This window comes from Tympanuchus pallidicinctus, unplaced genomic scaffold, assembly GCF_026119805.1.
Source record: "Tympanuchus pallidicinctus isolate F22 unplaced genomic scaffold, pur_lepc_1.0 scaffold12, whole genome shotgun sequence".
NCBI classification, from domain to species: domain Eukaryota; kingdom Metazoa; phylum Chordata; class Aves; order Galliformes; family Phasianidae; genus Tympanuchus; species Tympanuchus pallidicinctus.
The window spans coordinates 8733855-8752930 of NW_026294637.1; the positions used below are offsets into that span (position 1 = coordinate 8733855).

The 19076-nt window shown below is 39.0% G+C and overlaps 1 protein-coding gene across 12 annotated transcripts in view; it reads right to left on the reverse strand.

Moving 5' to 3' along the window:
- ADAMTSL3 (ADAMTS like 3) overlaps nucleotides 1-19076 on the reverse strand; it is a 187977-nt gene that overhangs the window by 27602 nt on the left and 141299 nt on the right. For all 12 annotated transcript variants that reach the window (XR_008203655.1, XM_052671550.1, XM_052671546.1 and 9 more), the window contains 5 exons: nucleotides 13706-13992; nucleotides 6688-6817; nucleotides 5720-5912; nucleotides 4948-5127; nucleotides 4145-4298 (listed from right to left, as the gene is read on the reverse strand). Coding sequence is in view for 11 of the 12 variants with exons in the window: in XM_052671550.1 (XP_052527510.1) it covers nucleotides 4145-4298; nucleotides 4948-5127; nucleotides 5720-5912; nucleotides 6688-6817; nucleotides 13706-13992 (944 nt within the window). In the remaining variant the exon portion in view is untranslated. The remainder of the gene's footprint in view (nucleotides 1-4144; nucleotides 4299-4947; nucleotides 5128-5719; nucleotides 5913-6687; nucleotides 6818-13705; nucleotides 13993-19076) is intronic.

Sequence of the window (19076 nt, forward strand, 5' to 3'; positions counted from 1 at the left end):
AGCTTTTATCTGAGTCACAAAAATGCAAAAATACGGACAAGATGAAACCATGGCATTCCCCTGCTCCAGCCAAGAATTCTGTTACTTCTTCCCCCAGACTCCCAAGTATGAGAAAATACAGACAACATTTACCTATACAAAGGACATAGATGGTGCAAGCATACCTAAATATATATATTATGTACTATTTTATACTATATACATAATCCTCTTATGGTTATGTTTCCTATTGCTGCCTCAGAAAGGCTAGGCATGAAAGGGAATGGAAAAAGTGAACAAAAAAAAAAATAAAAATTGAGCACATTATTACTTTCCCTGCATTTGAGCACTGTTGAATACAGAATGACCTAAATAAAACAAAATCTATCTGAAGAGCAAGGCTCCCTTGGACTGCTATTTAAATTGTTGGCTGGCCATGCTGGTTGTCTCAATAAGTGAAGCCAAAAAGCAACACAGGAGGTGAAAGGAACCGTCAATGAAGACACAGTGCATGCAACAAGCAGAGCCACCCTGCAATCCTTGACTGAGGGTAATTTCTTCAGGTTAAAAGATGAGGTGTTTCACAGTGCTGTGCCAAAAAAAGAAGGGAGGGAAGGGGAGGAAAGAGGAAAAAGTCAGAAGCTGGAGAAGCTGAATACAGCAATCAGATGAATTAACACGAGCAGACAGCAGCACATAAAGCATCATGCAGACAGGATACAGAGACACTGGGTGTTACGAAGCTCCTCCTGCGTTGTTCTGCAGGCAGCTGGATGTGGACAGGTTCCCAGGAGCCGCCTGAATGCCACCACCACAGGAAGGCTTGGCTTTCCAGCAGCAGCTGGACATCATGTTGGAGAAACCATGAGAATGACTGCAATGCTACAGATACCACTGCACTGACTCACTGTTGGCAACTACTGTGCCCCATTATGATCAAACAACGGGTCTTACTAAGAAAATAGCAGGTAGGTGTGAAGCAAGGCACGTGAGAAGGGGAGCGAGGCACACACCCCTTGAGTTCATTCCATGCACAATGAAATTGGCCAGCTGGGGAGAGCTGGGAAACACTCAGCACTGGTGCTAGAAAGCAATCCAATTGTATTTGCTGCCCAGCCTTCTGGTATGAGACAGAAAAACTCAGAGCCTGCAAATCAAGTTGAGGAGCTAGGAAATGGACACACAAATCAAAATGCTTTCTCAACGTGCTTGAATTTGAAACCATTAGTACTATTTCACTTGGTAGGTACATAAATAAAATGACAACCACATTGATGGCACACAAATAATATTTGAAAAACAGCATGCTTCTGAATATACATATGCTTCAAATACGCTGTGAAGAAATAGGTGAAAAGCTAAATGTTTCTAGCATTCAATAAGTGTGTACACTGTAGAAACTACACCCTGGAGTGCATTCTTATGCTTATAAAACAAAATGATTATTTTCAATGCTTTGGGTAATGAGTTCAGACCAGTGGGGATATCATGGTTTCATAATTACACAGCTTTTATATCAGTATTCATTATCCAGATATGTAGTTCCCTCAACTGTTTTACATGGTGCAACAAATAAATTGCTTTAGGCACTTGGTTTACTAAAATTATTAGGCTAGTGACCTGTTTTTAATAAGTTATTGGGCCCCAAATATTTATTTTAAGGGAAACGTTCCAATACTAAATTTTCGATTTCCAAAATCCAACTTACAGACACAGTAAGTGTAACTTTAAACACATGAAATACTTCAGGCTGTGCTCTGTTTACACTACATGTTCCAACATGGAATTAAACCCATTGTGTACTTATAAATATGTTAACAAGTCTCATCCATTTCATTTCTTTAAAAAAGAAAGACCACTAACTCTCATTAGCAGTTCAACAGTGAAGGGTGTATACATTTTTACTGGCGCCTTGTGATCAAGTTTAGGAGTGAAATAAAGTTCAGAGCTGTGGATGGCAGGCCATATAGATATGTAATAGGGTCATATAAATATCTAAGACCACGTAAGTTTTTCTAGATCCTTTGTAACATCCATTATTGCAGCTGCTGAGGTAAGGGACTGTTAGGGAAAGATTTTTCTACAAGGTCAACCTTACTTAATGATTAGATTGTACTGGAGCCATTGGACCTCATTATCACCTGGTACAAATCCATCTGAGTCTCTGACCTCTAATGGTCCTGTGCAGCTTTAGCTGGGTGTCAGGCCCTGGTGACCTCAGAGCAAGACAGGTGTTGTTTCCTTTTTCTTAGTGATCACGGACTCAGGAACGTTCTGATTTAATGGGACCAATATCAAGTAGAGAACAGACACAATTATTAATCCCACTGTAAAAGATCAAGCCTGAAAAACCCCAGCACTGTCATGAGACAGCAAAAAAGGAGGAGCTCATTCAACCTACAGATGAGAACAAAGAAGCCTTAATAGTATGCACACCACTCACCACCAGTGCCTCTGCTTCACTCTTTATTGCTAGCTGCCTGTCTGCCCATGGGCCACTCTACATTCCTGCCTTCTCTGCACTTCCCATTCAAGAAGTCTTGAACCTATAGCTGCAGGTGCAACGCCTCTTGCATTTTTCTTGAAACCAAAGCCCTGCTGCCCTGCCTCCTCCTGCAAAACCCAGATCATGACTAAGGGTATGGATACATCTCACAGCTTCCCCTTCCCTTGCATTGTGCAGCCAGTGTTTGCCAGGCAGACCTGAGCTGCAGGGGTTCTCTTGTTCCAAACAGTTCTGGAGATAAGCGAAAAAACAGTGCTTTTATTTGTCCCTTCAATCCATACCCGTTCAGTATAATCACACTCTCCATGCAACCCAGTGTCCTGCTTTCTTGGCACTGCAGTGGAAGCTGATAATATAACTTGAATATCAGTCTGTGCTAAGCAATTTGCAAACTGGCCACACTGTCATTCAACTATCCACAATTAATTAAATTCAGATAGATATGCAGCTCAAAATATTTTATTAAACCTTATGCCAAGGACATTCCTGAAAGTCCACAGGGCTTTATTTAAGTGGAGCTTTGAACCTCAGGTTTTTGGCATGTTAATCTGAAATGCAGGCCAGGAAAAGAAGTTTCATATTATGTATGAATCAGTAATTATTCTATTTTTTATTTTATTTTGTGAGTAATTTTAAAGCAAAGTCTCAACATTTATAAATTAGCTATTTCTTGGTAGTTGCATGAATTGAGTCAAAACATGTTCATTTTTGTGATCTGTGATCAAAAACAAGCTCTTGGTCTTCCCCAAACCTAAAACTGATTGTCTTTTTTCCTTTCTGTTCAGCTCTCTGCTTCTGAAGCCTGCATACTGCTACTCTCCTTTATAAAGGAATGAGAAGCCAAGTTAAGGCTTAAGGAAACTGCATTTAGAACTCCCTGTTCCAAATTATGCATGTAATTGAACATGTATTATATTTGCAAGGTATTTCCACAGCTGTTATGCATAAGCTATTTGTGCAACTACCATCACTATCATAAATATATTCTGCCTAAATTAAACAATTCCTATAGGCAGCTTTTTCTTAAAAAAGATAATTTATAGAGAGAAATAAAATACTGTATTTTTCAAGGACTGTTTGTATTGTCACCACTTCCTGCAAAGCTCATGGACTGGCATTTTCATTTCTACAAAGAAGGATGTACATTATACATAAACTTATCACTGGCAATACCTTTCAGCTTTTGAATTCCACCGTGCAAAACTAAACGTCCGGTTTAATACAAATACATAATGAAAAAAACAAGCCAGAACTGCATTCTTATCTTTTCTAATGTCCTTCATAATTTATACTCCATTCAAACTCCATTTTTAATTGTTGGTTTGGGTTAGTTGTTTTGTTTTTGTTTTTGTTTGCTAGTGAGATAAAGGATAAAGGAAAAATAATCAGAGCAAGTGTAGGTGAGTACCAGAGTGAGAGGCCCAAGAAAGTGTGTTCAAAAAACACTCCTTTAGATCATGACCTATACTTCTGTCTTGTAGAAAATAAATTAAAAACAATCCTGTTATCACTGGCCTACTGATTATGATACTCACTTTACACCAGATTACTGATGTTGTTAAAGTACAGGCAGATGAGTGAATTAACCTGTATACAGATTTTACTGTATAAACAGATCATTCAAAATCAGCAGGAAACTACATAAAGTAACATACTTACTGTTGCAGGCATTCATTTGACAAGACCTTACAAGCAGTGAAGGAGACAAACCACTACACATTGATTCATTTACTGCAACATATTGGCCTTTTGCTGTTCGGTTTTGGCAGGCAATTTTCCTTCTCTGGATTCCAACACCACAGCTTACTGAGCACTGTGAAAGGAAGGATGCAAACTAAGCTTGGTGTCCCATGGCACATATACTAATTTGAAACTGAGAGAGACAAAGCCCTCTACTCCATATGAATCCTTGTGTTATCAGCACTTTTCCAAGCAATAAGAATATTAGATAGCTAACTTGTTCCATCAAGCAACTCAGGAACAATTAAAATAGCATAACCATATTTCTTTTTGTTTAACCGCAGAGAAAATATAGCAATGCAATCCAGTATCTAAGAGAAAAAACTCAGCATGTTCAAAAGAGTCTGCGTCAACTCTCCATCCATTCTTCTAGTTTGTACTGCACAAACTTTTAGTTCCGTCTTCTAAAGAGCCTTTTCAAAAATCTGTTTGAACAAGGAGTTACATTAAATGGGAAAGAAAGAGCACGACAGAACAAAACAAAGATTTGACTTTCAGAAGCCATTTCTCTCAGCAGCTCAAACACAGCTCTGCAGGGGGGATGTGAACAGCCTACTTATAGGCAACTCCACGCATAGTTTAGTCCCGATATACATCCTGTGAAACCTTCTGCTACCCTGTGAACTTCCTGCTCCGATCACCCACGATTTACCCAAGCAGATATCGTTAGAGATCACGTTGCAAGTGAAGGTTTTGGTTCAGACTCGTTGGGAGCTGCTCACCTTGGACCATTCTCCTACAACCAGCTGAGGAGGACAGTCCACTTTTGCGCACGATTTGGTAGTTGGCAGTTTGGGTTCCCGGCAGGTGTCATCAGAGTGTTTCAGGAAACTTCCATCTGTCAACAGCTGCTTACAGAACACTTTACGGGTCTGAATCCCTCCTCCACAGGTACGGGAACACTGAGAAGAGAAAAGCATAACATGCACACATGCACATGCACCTGTGCTTGCACATCACACCATTAGGATTACATAGACACTGTAAGACTCCCCGTAATTATGCTCTGTTGAAGAATGACATCCGGATTCAACAAAAAGGCAAGCAGCCTGTAGAAGATTCTTCAGATAAAATGTTTACCTAATACATTAGAATTGAGGAGAACCTAACCACTAAGTTAAAAACCACTATGGAGTAGAAATCCTGAAGAAAAATCACGTGTAGATTTGACTGTGCCCTACATCAGTTAATATGTCTCCAAAAGCAGATAATTACATTTGCTGTGTCAAAAGAAGACTGATGTCTGCACTAACTGACATCCAGCCTTCTGATTTCCTAAAAAGAATTTTTGACCTCATCCTCTCAGTATTCAATAGCACAGTGGTGAGAAGACTTTTTTTTAAAATCTGGATTAACTTGTTCCACTGAAATTAGTTGAAAATCTTCAATATCAAAGTTTAGGAGATACCAAACGTTGTTTGGGATGAAGAATTTTAAATACCTAGACAGAGGAACACTGCTTACACTTAAACTCCTTCTCTAACCCAGTCATACCTGTTGCCATTCCTCAACATGCCAAACAGGGGGACAATCAATCTGGTTACAAGCTTGCAAAGAATGAGGCTTTTTGTCTTTACAATCCTCAGCAGCAACAGCAGATCCTCCTGGCTGCTGGCAGAATACATCTCTCGTCTGTATCCCAACTCCACAAGTTGCTGAGCACCGTCTCCACAGACCAGTTTGCCACCTGTTCCAAGAACACATCCATCTTTCAGTGAAAAGCTAAGGAAAAATCATACCCAAAAAGAACTTAGTAAAAAATAACAGAAGATATATTGATTGATAGATGGCCAAAACATTCTTTTGGTTTATACTAAATCCTGCTCCTATTCACTTTTGTTCTCTACCTTTTGCAAGATTATTCTCCTGCGGAAGCAGTTCAGAAACAATATACCAAAAGATCAGTATGTCACAGACACATATGGGACAAACAAGGCAATACATATCAAAGATTCATTTGTAAGTGACCAAACTAGCTAGGTTTACTTGGATTTGGATTGCTTTTATTCTTTCACTGGGATTCCCATACAACTGTAAGAAACCTGTAAGAACCGGATGGGGATACTAAAAAAGCATGAACTCAAAGTCACTTTAAGTCATAATTTCACTGATTTTTTTTCATCCAGAAAGTAAATATTCTTTGCTTCTTAGTTTCTCAGTTAAGTCTGTTTTTTCCACCCCTGGCAAACATCTACATGAAATAAATCTATTTCAGAAGATGGCAAACATGAAAATGTGGAGTGGAAAAGAAGTAAAGATCAAAGAATGAAGCAAAACAAAACAATGAAACCAAAAACCCAACAACATAACACAAAAACCTTTTTTAACACAGAAAAAGTGAAACATCATCCCAAAGCAAGATTGCAGTTCTGCAATTTGACTCCTTTCTGTGAAAGACAACATTTATTCAAGTCATATTAACCATTTATTTGCTTCAATACGATTCCATTATCACAGTGTACCTTGGAGGACAAAGCTTCATATTGCAAGCATGAGTCATTGGTGGTGGTCTTTTGGAATTGTCACACAGGGTTTCATTGACAGCTTGCTTTGTCTCTACATGCAGACACATTGCAATGGCTTCTTGTGTTCCTGGAAGGAAAACACTCATGAGACACTGAACACAGAAGAGATTTTTGTAATGCTTACTCTCGAATAACGCTCAGTGAAAAAGCTCCAAATACTGATTTTGATGGCAGGCTTAAAAACGACCTCTTGAGTCAAAAAGAACACTGAGATAGCTTATATAACTTAAACTTCAAAATTTATTTGTCAATTATATGCAAATTTGCTTCTGTACTATTGAAAAGGCTTGATTTGGCATTCTAAATCTCTGAAAACAAACAAAACAGATTACATTCTCTGCACCATCAGATGTTGCACCTGCTTGGTTTTATAATGGTCTCAAGCCATGAAATGGTTAATTGCCAAAATTAGGGTACAAGTTACTCCTCACTTACCTTGACTTTCATGAGCTAGAGATCTGCAAAAAAGAAAGGAATTAAAAACATGCAAAAAGTTTGCAGAAGTTAGGAGAGTCTGACTGAATGTAATCACTCTGGAGTTAGGTCCTAAGAGGTATAATGGTTTTGTTGAAGGCAGCAAATTTGACCCAGACCAGAGCTTTCCTTTCTTGCGACCATTCTTGGCACCTTCTGATCTGCAGCTCTTACTACTTGCATCTTCTAGGTAAGCAATAATAGTGATCATAAACCAATATGCACTGAAAATTTGCATTTTATGTTTTCCAAGTAAAAATGGCACCGTTCAAAGAATTCAAATCCATTTCCTTCCTATCTTTCACTTATTCACAGTGATTTTGAAGGACACAAAGTCGCTTTCAACAGCAAGTTTTCTGTCTCTTCTCATGACCATATTCTAAGATTTCAAGGGGGCTGGCATTTTAACCAGAAACCTTCAGTAACAGCATCCTGTTACCTATGACATTACCTCAAAACATCACCACAATTGCTACACAAAAGCTACTAGGCTACTACTCCTATACCTCTCAGTTGTACATCAGGAATGGCTTACTAACACTGTTGATCATTATTTGTTCTGGTTTCAGTGAACTCATTGGTTCATTTGACACAAAGTTTTGTGTCCATACCAAAGGTTCATATTTTTCTGTCTTTTACAACACTTTCATGAACAATGTGATTCTTTTCATAAATCAGCCTTTCCTCTACCTACAAAAAATTCTTAAGTAGTGGAGCATATAAGCCAGTCCAGGTCGCATTACTTCTTTGGGGTATTTGAATCAGTTCGACTATTTCAGATGCTTTAGCAGGTACAGACCAGCAGTGATTTTTCACAGTGACATATTCCAGTTTCTTTCAGGCTCTCTGGTAGACTTCTAGATCCCCTCTGGGACTCATTGTCAGTTCAGAAAGATCCTGTTATATAAATGTTTTGACTGCATCTACAAAGTCACGAATTTTTATAGAACAGAAGACCTGACCTTAAATGTGATTGACAACTTATTCCTGTCTACTATATCAAAGTATCAATAATTACATTAACATAGGACACACACATTGAGTAAATCGTATTTCACCGTCAGGGTTGAGAATAAGCCTTTAACAAATATCATAAGGCAATAATGCAGATGTGAAAATGCCCAAGCAAGACAAACCAATAAACAAACTTTTTTTTTCTAGAACTCTACTATTTTGTTACATACGACAACAAAAGGAATCAAATGTTTTCTGTCCAATTGATCAGTATGCATTTGTTTAATAAGAGCAGCATTCCTGTCTTCTCACTTAGACATGAAATGTCCACCTGCCAATCTCCAGAAGAGAAACAAAGATGCAGAAATTACATTCTGGCAGAACGAGCCTATGAATTACATTGTCAGACAAGGAATGAAGCAGACAACGAGCATCCTCACAATCTCTATTTTAGGTCAAAATCTACTCTGTGCTACACACCTTCAACTTTGCTGATCTCACTGCATTCCTGTGGGAAGACATACTCAGAGCTGATGTTGCTCTGTTCCAGGCTGTGATAAGTAATATCTTAATATCTCACACAAAGGAGGGGAATGAAACAAAATTCCTTTCAGACCATCTAAGTCAGCAGTAATCCCATAGGAACTTCATATCACCGTGTTATAAAAACAAAACTGGTCAGCCAAATGAACAAAAGCCATGCCATTCCAGGTGACTACAGCTTGCCACCTGGAGTTCATTAAAGCACTTCTGCCTTACAGCATGACCTACCTAGCTTTCACTGAGTTACCAGAAGAACATGCTGATATGCTATCTTCTATTTGACATAACTGCAGAGCAGTAGTAGCAACCTCTCCCCACTGAGGCCTCATTTCAAGGAAAGTGGCACCTCGTTTTGAAGCAGTAAGCACAAAACAGGTATTGCAGAGCTGTTAAACAGACCACAAACCTCCCTTCCTGTTCCTTAGTTTGCAGTTTAAGGACACTGTTCAATAAATAACTACAGTTAATTGACACAATATTTGCTTGAACTTAACTGTCAAAACGTCTCAAAATTAATCTGATTTCTCTTCCTCAACTGTAATTTCACGTTAGTTGGGAACTTCAGTCGTGCATGAATTTTTTATTCTATGTAAATTGGAAAATGGAAAGATCTATTATTCAAACAAGCAAAGTATTACATGTATGACTTTCTTGGCTTATAATATAAACATAGTAGATAATTTAACTAAAATATTATGTATGCAGCAGGGAGCTTTAAGTATTTTTACAGTAATATGATGCCCTATTGTAGTAATTATCCTACTATTCAGTGAAACAGAATATTTTCTATTTTAACCCAGCATTCAAACCACATTCATTTACATTCTTTTATAAGCTTTTCTGTGCATCGAAATACACAGTATATGAAACTGCGTTAAGTGCTAGAATGCTAGGGAGAGAAAAAAACACTTTCTGCCTTCTTTTTATAGTAAAAAGAAAATGGGGGTTGAAAGTTGTTGTGCATGTAAGAGGATGAACGTCTTCAAGTCTGTGTCTTGAAGAGGAAGGACATTTATTTTTATTAGACAGACTCATTTTGATGACTGCTTAGAAATATGATCAACCAAAAAAACTCAGAAGAAATTCCAAATCTTACATGTGCTTTAGCCTCTCTGCAAGTCTATTGCCACTGGCAATGCTAATGTATATTCCTGTAAAAGAATACAATGTATATATAATATATAATATAAAATATATAATAATGTATATTCCTGTAAAAGAAACAGCTTTTGTAGTCAATGAAACTAGTCAAAGGAGTAACCAGCTACCAAACTGCTGACTACTCTACAGAAAATGCTCTCAACTTTATGTGTGAGCATGAGCCTCACAACAATCACTGTTTTTTCCTAAAACTCTTACATTTGGCTTGAATCCATTGCTTTTCTAAGAATCTCAGGTTTCTTATAAATCAAATAGCAAACTTCTAGCCATTGTGGTCCAGACAAGAGCCTAAAAACACAGCTTGACTGTACCCTAAAGGTTCCAAAGCCACAAGCTTTGGAACAAGGAAAAAAAATAAAAAGGAAATGCTGATGTATTTATTTTTAATCTCACTATTTTTAAGCCAATATAATGATCTTGGGGGTCTTGAATTGTAATTTTTGAAGCATTTGAAATAAGAATAATAATAGTAATGATAATTACATTAAATTACCAGAATTAATCTCTTGTAAAGAGACATTTTTATGCCTCTTATGTCTATAGTAAAGGCATTTCCAGAGCAGACATCCGGGAAGTATGTGATTATTTTTTAAGTGGAGAGCATCTCTTTGAAATATTGTAGAGTAATTCAATGATTGACAGCACTAAAAAAATGTTGCAGTTTACATGAACAATCCTTATTCCCACCAAGTGTACTCTTTATTCTGATAACAGCTACTGCATCTCACTAGTTAACCTTGTGCTTGTGTTAAGGACTCTGGTATCAGGGCCAAACAGTTCATACTGGAAAAAAAATGAGGGCAAATCCTCAGAACTCTAAGCAATTTCTACTACAAAGATCACTCCTCATTGTCTTTGTTGCCAGAGCACACTGCTCACTTATTTTCACCTTGGGATTTCTTCAGGTACTGAAGATCTTTAGCTTTCAGGATGACTACAGAGTTTCCTACAGATGTTAAAGGTGATATCTGCCTCGTGACAAATTAACATGGACAACTTTCATTAGTGTTTATGGAAAGATTGATGAAAGAAGAAATAATTATGACAGCAGTCATAACAAAATGTAGCAGTCCTCAAAGGTAGTAAGATTTATGGCATTCGATATTCTACATGACAAACCACGTAGATTTGATGCAGAAACATACACTAAACTACCAATGTCTAATGCTGTCTATGTTTTAGAAGCTGGTGAATAGGAAACTGGAAAGTAAAGATCATGTTTGAGAATGAGCTGCAGACTGATCTCTCTCTATAATTCTAATGCCTCAAAAACAATGTTACCATCTGCAATTTTACATTTGCTTTGGAGAGGGGCCAGAGGAGAACTTAAATTAAAAGTCTAGTCTGTATCAAAATCTAAAAAAGAAAAAAGAAAAAAAAAAAAGGTGCAAGTGACAAGCACTGAAACAGAGATTCAGTCCTTGCTTGAACAGTGGCTGTAAGCCTTGCAGCTTTTTTTTAGACCCTGCAGACTTTTCCCTCATTCAGAGAGGTGCAAGCAGTAAGGAAGGGAGGGAAGTTCCAAGGACACAGAAATCCACAGGAATTTATTTTAATAACCACTGCTAGACACATAACTATTAGAGAAAAAGTACCTAATATAATTTCCGTTATAGTGGGATGTTCCGAACTTAGATAGCATTTCTTCCCGGTAACTAAAGAGTTCATCTAATTGAAGTGAGATTTGAACATAAAACCTAGCAGAAAGGGATCTGATCCTTTGAACTACGCAATGGAAACAGAGTAGACACAGTGAGATCGTTAGTTAGTACACTGCAGTAAGTTGGAAACTGAAGAGATGTCTGGTTTCCTTAAAACTACTTATCGGCAGGTAATTTTCGGTCTGTTTGAAAGTGCTTGCCAAGGCAGCACGAGGACCAGAACTGATAGAAGGAAAAAATTACTATTACCTAACTAGCATAACAGCACAGAACTTCTCAAGCTGTTCACTGATAAAGCATTCTGACAACTTTCCTCATTTCCTGGGAGCAGGACATAAGAGAAATGTCTAGGTACAGCACCAGCAATACCACAGTTGTCTTCAGAACACAAAAAACCATTTCTTTTCAAACTTCTATAATGACTTATTTCACATCAAACAAACAATATTACAGGAAAATTCTCGGTCAGGCAACCTCACAAATTCATGAGAGGACCAGAAGTCGACAGCCAAATCCACACTCAGCTCCACTGGGAACAAAATAAAGCCAGATGTGATTCTGTTAACCAGTCATTCTGAAGCTCCTTTGTGCTGGCAAATGAATCTACTGTCTTCAGGAAATTCTCCTTAAATTGCCTTTAGTCTGCACTCCAAATGCAATTTGTTATGTGAATGTTTTTGCATGGACAAACTCACATGTGAAGACACTAACAATGCAGATGTGCACGTGTAAAGACAGGCAAAGACCAGAAGTGATTTTAGCTGAACTTCTACTGATTTCAAAAATAAAAATTAAAAAATTTGTTGTTTTTTTTTTTAACATCTATGAAAAGACACTGGCTAAAAAGCAGTAAAATAAATCTAAAATGGCAATGAAATAATTTTACATTACAAAAATCCGTCAAGAGCTGAAAAAACCTGCAAATCTCATAATAAGAAAAGCCCTGTTTCTGCTTTAGAGTGTGATTCCTTGTCTCTAAAAACAATTCCCTCAAAATAAGGAAATGGAGACAGTAGCTGCTGCTATCACGCCATGTTCTATACGTACATACTTGGATTATACCCTTGCTGTTTATCACATCTACTGAAGGCAACAGAAGAAACTGATACATTATTTTTTGTGACTGCACATGCTGCTATCCCTATGAATCAATATCATCAGTGTTAAATAAGCAAGGCACTTGTCAGTCACTTACCATTCTGCTGACAGCATTCAGGGGCATCCCTCCCAACTTCCATCTTCAAGTTTTGAACTGGTAATAATACAAAGGCAGGCTGCCTTCTATGAGCTCTAGACTAGGCTCTCTGCTTCCAATTGTAGTTGCTCTCCCCTTTCCTACATTTTTTATTTCTGCTATGGGTACAACTGTCTTCACTTCCCACTGATGTCATCGTTCCTGTCATGTATAGGTGTGCTCATAATTCCACTGCCTCCACTTTACACTTCATAACTCACTTCTCTGTTCAGTTCCGAAGTACAGTATGTAGTAGCAACACCAGCAGTCTTGTCTAGTTACATGTACTTTGGACGACAGGGAGATTCGATTACATCCAAAAAGGAATGTGCTTAACTACTTGCAGACAGACGTATGGCATGAAGTTCCTATAGAGTTATATGGTGTACCAAGACCTAAACAAACTCCTCTTCAATCTCCAGACCAGTCAGATGGAAAGCAATACATAATATTATAATTTTATCTATGTGACAGTATATAGAAACTACAATTTTGTATCCGTACTGTACTGAAGAAAATTGCAGCATTTTGGAAGATAACAATATGGAAATTTTACCTCCAAAATGATAAGCTTTCAGTTCACAGGAAAAGAAAGTTCATTTTTTTTGCCCATCACTGCATTAAACACACTGGTACAACCAACTGCCTCGCAGCCGAGATCCTTGCAGCAATAAGACTGTAGCAAGCTGCTGTAGCAAAAGCTTCTTGTGCCTTATGTAACCAAATAAAGCCTGATGCTTGAACACATTAAGAACACTCTATTAATAACCAAGGGGGGGAGGGGGGGGAAAAGCTGAAGCTGCATGTTTTCATAAATATCAGCATTACTAATTCAGGTTAACACTAATGGAAAATGTGGCAATTTCAAATACCAAGTTCTTATAAGTCAGGATTAAAAAGAAAGGGGGAAAAAAGATAATAAAAGTACCTCCAAGACAGGTGGCTGAACAAGGAGTAAAACCAATGTACTCCCAGTCATAAACCACACTGCCATCTTCAGCACGTGAAAATTCCGGTGTGTAGGGGACAGGATCACTGTCACAGGGTGCCTCGTGACATACTTGCTCTGTGGGCGGCTTCACATCTTCACATTCCTCCTCAGGCAGTTCCACCTCAGTCTGCGTAAATGAGAGAAGAATTCGGCACTTCACATCCCGCACCTGTATGCCATTGCCACATGTGGCACTGCATGGAGACCACGGCTCAGGAATAAACCTGCAAATGAGCACAGCACAAATGAAATGTTTGCATTTAACTCTAGAACGTGTCTGCATATGCACAAGTAAAACACAGCTAAAAAACATACATGCAGATATAACATAATACATAATGCTATTTCGTGTTTCAAATGATTGCATAATGAAATATGGTTTTTTAAGTCTTTCACTTTTCTCCTATCCCAGATCAGATTGTTCTCTATTGGAAGAGTATTGACAAATCGATGAACGGTTTTGTCTTTCAGTTCTAAAAGCAGCAAACATCCTAGAACTGCAGAATCAAAACAGAATCATAGAATGTCCTGGGTTGAAACGGACCTCAAAGATCATCCAGTTTCAAGTCCCCTGCCATGGGCAGGGTCACAAACCATTAGGCCAGGCTGCCCAGAGCCACATGCAGCCTGGCCTTGAATGCCTCCAGGGATGGGGCATCCACAACCTCTCTGGGCAACTGTGCATGCCAGTGCAACCTAAAGGCCTGCTGAGTTCAATGGCAGAGCTGGCAGGAATCATGTCCAGATGCTTTTGATAACAAATTTTAAGTGAATAACTATGGGAAAAGGTGAAAAGAAAGGCTTTCTTTTACTCCAGCAGATAAAATCCACTTGGCTCTGAAACAGCAGATCTCACAGTCTTCCCAAAGACAAAGACAGCCACAAACTAATTAGGGTAGCCATGGAAGTGAAATACTTTAGCATGTGCCTAACTCTAAGCATATCAGACAGTCTTCTCAAGTCAATAGGACTATGATATACTCAGTGTTAAACTTCTGCTTAAGGACATCACTGGATCGAGGACTTTGTGCTCAGGCTTACAAAACTGTATGCATTAAGGTGCTCCAGAAATAACCTATGGTGTGTGATTTTGAAGTTCTGTAGAGCGGAGGGACAATTTTGAGCCACAGCATCCATATTTAGAAACTCATAAAAATTGAAGCATTTTTTCTTTGACTTATAGCAAACCTATATCATAATGCAGGTTTTCCCATTGAATATCAGTGCCTGGAATTTTACAGAGAAGTTTAAGATTAAAAGAAAACACATTCAAATACTTTTTATTCTACTTCAGCATTTTTCTAATGTAGCCATGTGACTTTTTAGCTCCTAAAATTCTGCAACACAGGTACCTCAGACACAAGCCAACAGAGATACGAAACCCAAAACACATACATGTATATCTGTATACATAGAGACACGTATTAAAGAAGGAAGTGACTGGAGTGTGTTAGAACCCTGGAGGTTAGTGTTGTATCTGAATTTTGAGTTTAGAATTCTTTTTCATTTTCTCATATTTAATTTTTCAACACATTCTCAATCAAAGTCTGTGACAGGAATCATTGAAGCAAAAATCATCAATGCAATGTAGTAATCAGTAGTACAAGTATTTCTCTTCCACAAGCTACTTTCGCATATCCACCACTTTTGGGTTCTAAAACAGAACTGTACTTATTCTCTTATTCATTATCCATGAAAATATGACACAGAAGCAGAGAAAGACAGCTGTAATAAAAGGATGAACTGAAAGCTGGGACTTCATATTGCACTTCAAGTTTGGAAAACAAGAGAATAACTAAAATTAAATGTGAAGGAATTGTACCAAGGAAATCGTAAGACTCCTGTAAGACAGAGATGAACTATGAGATATCACACTGAATTATGCATGAATTACAAAAAAAAAGAAAGATAAACAAATCCAAACCAGAGAGATATCTCATCATCTATTTGGGAAAAAGTGACAACCTATTGTTGGAGTTTCTTCTTTGATTGTAAACCCTGACACAGAAGTCTTACTCGGGCTAGAAAAGACAGGATCAGTTAGGGCAGTTAGAGCTCCTGGGCATGGGCGGAAAGATGCAAACAGGTTGCCACTGGCAACGAGATTCTGAAGTCACAACAGGATTCTGGCCGTGGCAACAAGCCCACCAAGAGTAACATACAACTCTTCTCAGTGCTCCTGCTGTGGCAGGGCTCTAAAAGTGAAAAGAGATGTCCAAAATCTGGCTTTGCTTGGAGTGGCAGGTAGCCTACGAAGCACAAGGTACAACAGGTGACTCAGCACAGAGATCTTAAGCCTTACATTTGGCAATGTCTGGTGTGAGGGCAGAAGACTTATCTGACCAACAAGCTCAGTCGAGTCCAGCACCAAGTTCAGATGCCAACCAGCAGAAAATTAAAAAAAGCCACAAGACAGACAGGCTGGACACAGGCGAAAAGGAGGGCTTCTACCATGAACCTCCGCTGCAAAAGCTTGCAGAGTGCAAGAAACCATCAGGAAAATGTAAGTGTAAAACTAAATACTTGGAAGAGCAGGGGGCAAGAAAGAGGCCATACCTGACAGAGGATGAATCCTTTGACACTGAACATACCGAAGATACGGTCGCCATACCAAAGAAAGTGATGAAACAAGCAGAGTCCACTTGGCACCGTGGCTTCTTGCCTGCCAAACCCCGCAAGCAGAAGCAATGCAAGCAGCTGCAGCAGTCCACCTTGCTGCCAAACCCCCAGCAAGCCACGCTGCAGGTGCCCAGGCCCCGCCAGCCCATGCCACGTGAGGCCCGCTCCATCAGCATTAACGAGAACGCAGGTGAGACCCTGCTGCAGCGGGCGGCTTACCTGGGCAACCAGAAAGTCGTTCTGTATTGCCTGAAAAACAATGTCTGTGACATTCACCACCACGACGACTCGGGTTACTGTGCCCTGCACGAGGCCTGTTTCAGTGGCTGGCTGAGTATCGCCAGACTTCTCCTCAAGAACGGGGCTCATGTGAACTGCTATGCGCAGGGTGGCATCGGACCAATCCACGACGCAGTATTAAATGATTACTTAGACATAGTCCGCCTCTTACTGTCCTATGGTGCCAACCCACTGCTCCCATGCCCAGGGATGACCATTTTTCAGATGGCCCGCAGCAATTCGATGGCGACCTTCCTTGCTCAGAATTTAACTGACTTTTATGGTTGAAGTGCCCATGACCCTGGATTGTACTGGGATTTCTACAGCAGCTTTGTATGCGATCCAATATATGAATCTCAATTTGATGTCCTGGAAAATCCCCCTGGTCCAGATGAAGTTGGTAGCGCTTACAACTCAACTCCAGACTTCGTTGGACTCCTTCCCTCACTGCACAACAGCTGTTTAATGCTTTCAAATATTAATATATTAATGTGTTTTAATGTTGTGGGGTTTTTTTATAATAAAGTTTGTTCTCTACAAAGTTACTTAAAACGCAATTATTTCTGTAAAGAAAAGACGCTATCATATATGAAAATACATTTCCTTTAGATAAGAAATCTGCATTCCAGTTGGATGGATTTTTCTTTTCCAGACAGTTTTTACAAAACTGTTATACGTTTCTTTAAATACACACAGGCTCTAGTGTAAGTTTGTTACCGCTTGGAATTATTTTCTTTTTTTATAGAACACATCCACACATGGACTTAATTTTATACAGCACAGATTAAAGCACAGATTACACAGAACACATTTCCGTACTTTTTGTAGGTGATGCAAACAAAGTCATGTGGCTTCTTTGGGAGATAGGATTCGGTAAGGCACTTGATAATATTATTATCACTTTTCTCAATAAAATAAAAAACTTTCACAAAAATGATGCTTGGATTAGATGATCTCAGTGGTCTTTTCCTACCTTACTAATTCTTTGATTAGTAAGGATTATATAATCAGCAGGAAGCAACTGGAGAAACCTCTCAAATGTAGGAGACGATGCCTATAGAAAATGTGATGGAGAGGCTCCTGGGATGAGATTAGGATAAAAAATGACCAGTGATGAACATCGAGGACTACAGGATAAGCGAAGAGGAAAAATATCTAAGAAGTGGCAAAGCTGCAGAGCTTTGCACTGGGATCACAGGTCTGCACTCACATTGTGTGGCCCAGTGGAATAGATCAGTCACGTCTAGATAGGCATAAAAAACTGTCATCTTTGCATGGAGAAGGTAAGAGAGAACCCATTAAAATGATCCCAGCTCAGCTCTACTATATTCTAAAGACACTCTGAACTGGCATGCTGCGCCCCTGCCAGTTCTCCTTGCTTATTCTGCTACACTGCTCTTGAAGGATTGTAAAAGCAGACAGACTACACAAGTACATGGCTGCCACAGCTGACTCTGTAACACTAGAGATTATTTTCTTTATAACCTCATGCTGAATCCTTTTGAGAGGCAGCCTACTATACTTCTAATCTGACATTAGACATTCAATCTGACAATGTGGACATTCAACTGGCACATTTGATTGCATCCCTCCATTTCACAATCACATGTGATTTTACATCTTTGCCTCTAATCTGCTTGAATTTAGGGCCACCATTCTGGGGAGCGAAATAACCCCTCACAGTAGGTTGACCCCTGACTTGGGAGGCTAGAGCAGTGAAAGGATTCAAGTACAGTCACCATAACTATGCAAACACCTGTTTGGCAAGAGGTTTCTCCTGTGTGTTGCTGCAGGTGTAAAGATTTTATTACTCATGATCACACCTGCTCATGCATGTGTGCCAGAAATCAGAAACCCTTAGATGGAGGAAGAAAAACAGGAGGTTATGGGGCAAAGTCAACTTTCAGAGAGAGCAATGTAAATCCAAAGTCATTTCAATAAGCTCACCTAAATCATTTTAAACTACAACTGCTACAAATGAGTGCTGAATCTGGCTAAATACAACAGAGTGCTTTTCAAAAACTCAGAAAATACAGAAAGTTGTATGTTAAATATTGAATATACAAGTCAAATACAAGCAGGCCTGTACACAAGGGACACAAGGAATTCTGTGCATGCCCTGACACACACAGGACAGGAACAAAACCTAATTGGATTTAGTTTAGGCTTCCACACCCAGGCCATAAGTGTTGTCAGGCTTATCCCCATCAGCTTTGAAGTAGACTCAAAAAATCCCCCAAAAATCCAGGTGGTCTTTTGCACACACATGCGTATGTAAGATGTTGCAACTCATCCCCACAGATTTAGCTAAGCTCAGAGACCAGCAGCTTTTTCTCACTTTCTTTATGCACTGGTCTCTCTCCACCAAGAAAATTCTGGCAGCCCAGAAAGTACTTCTTAGTTTCTGATA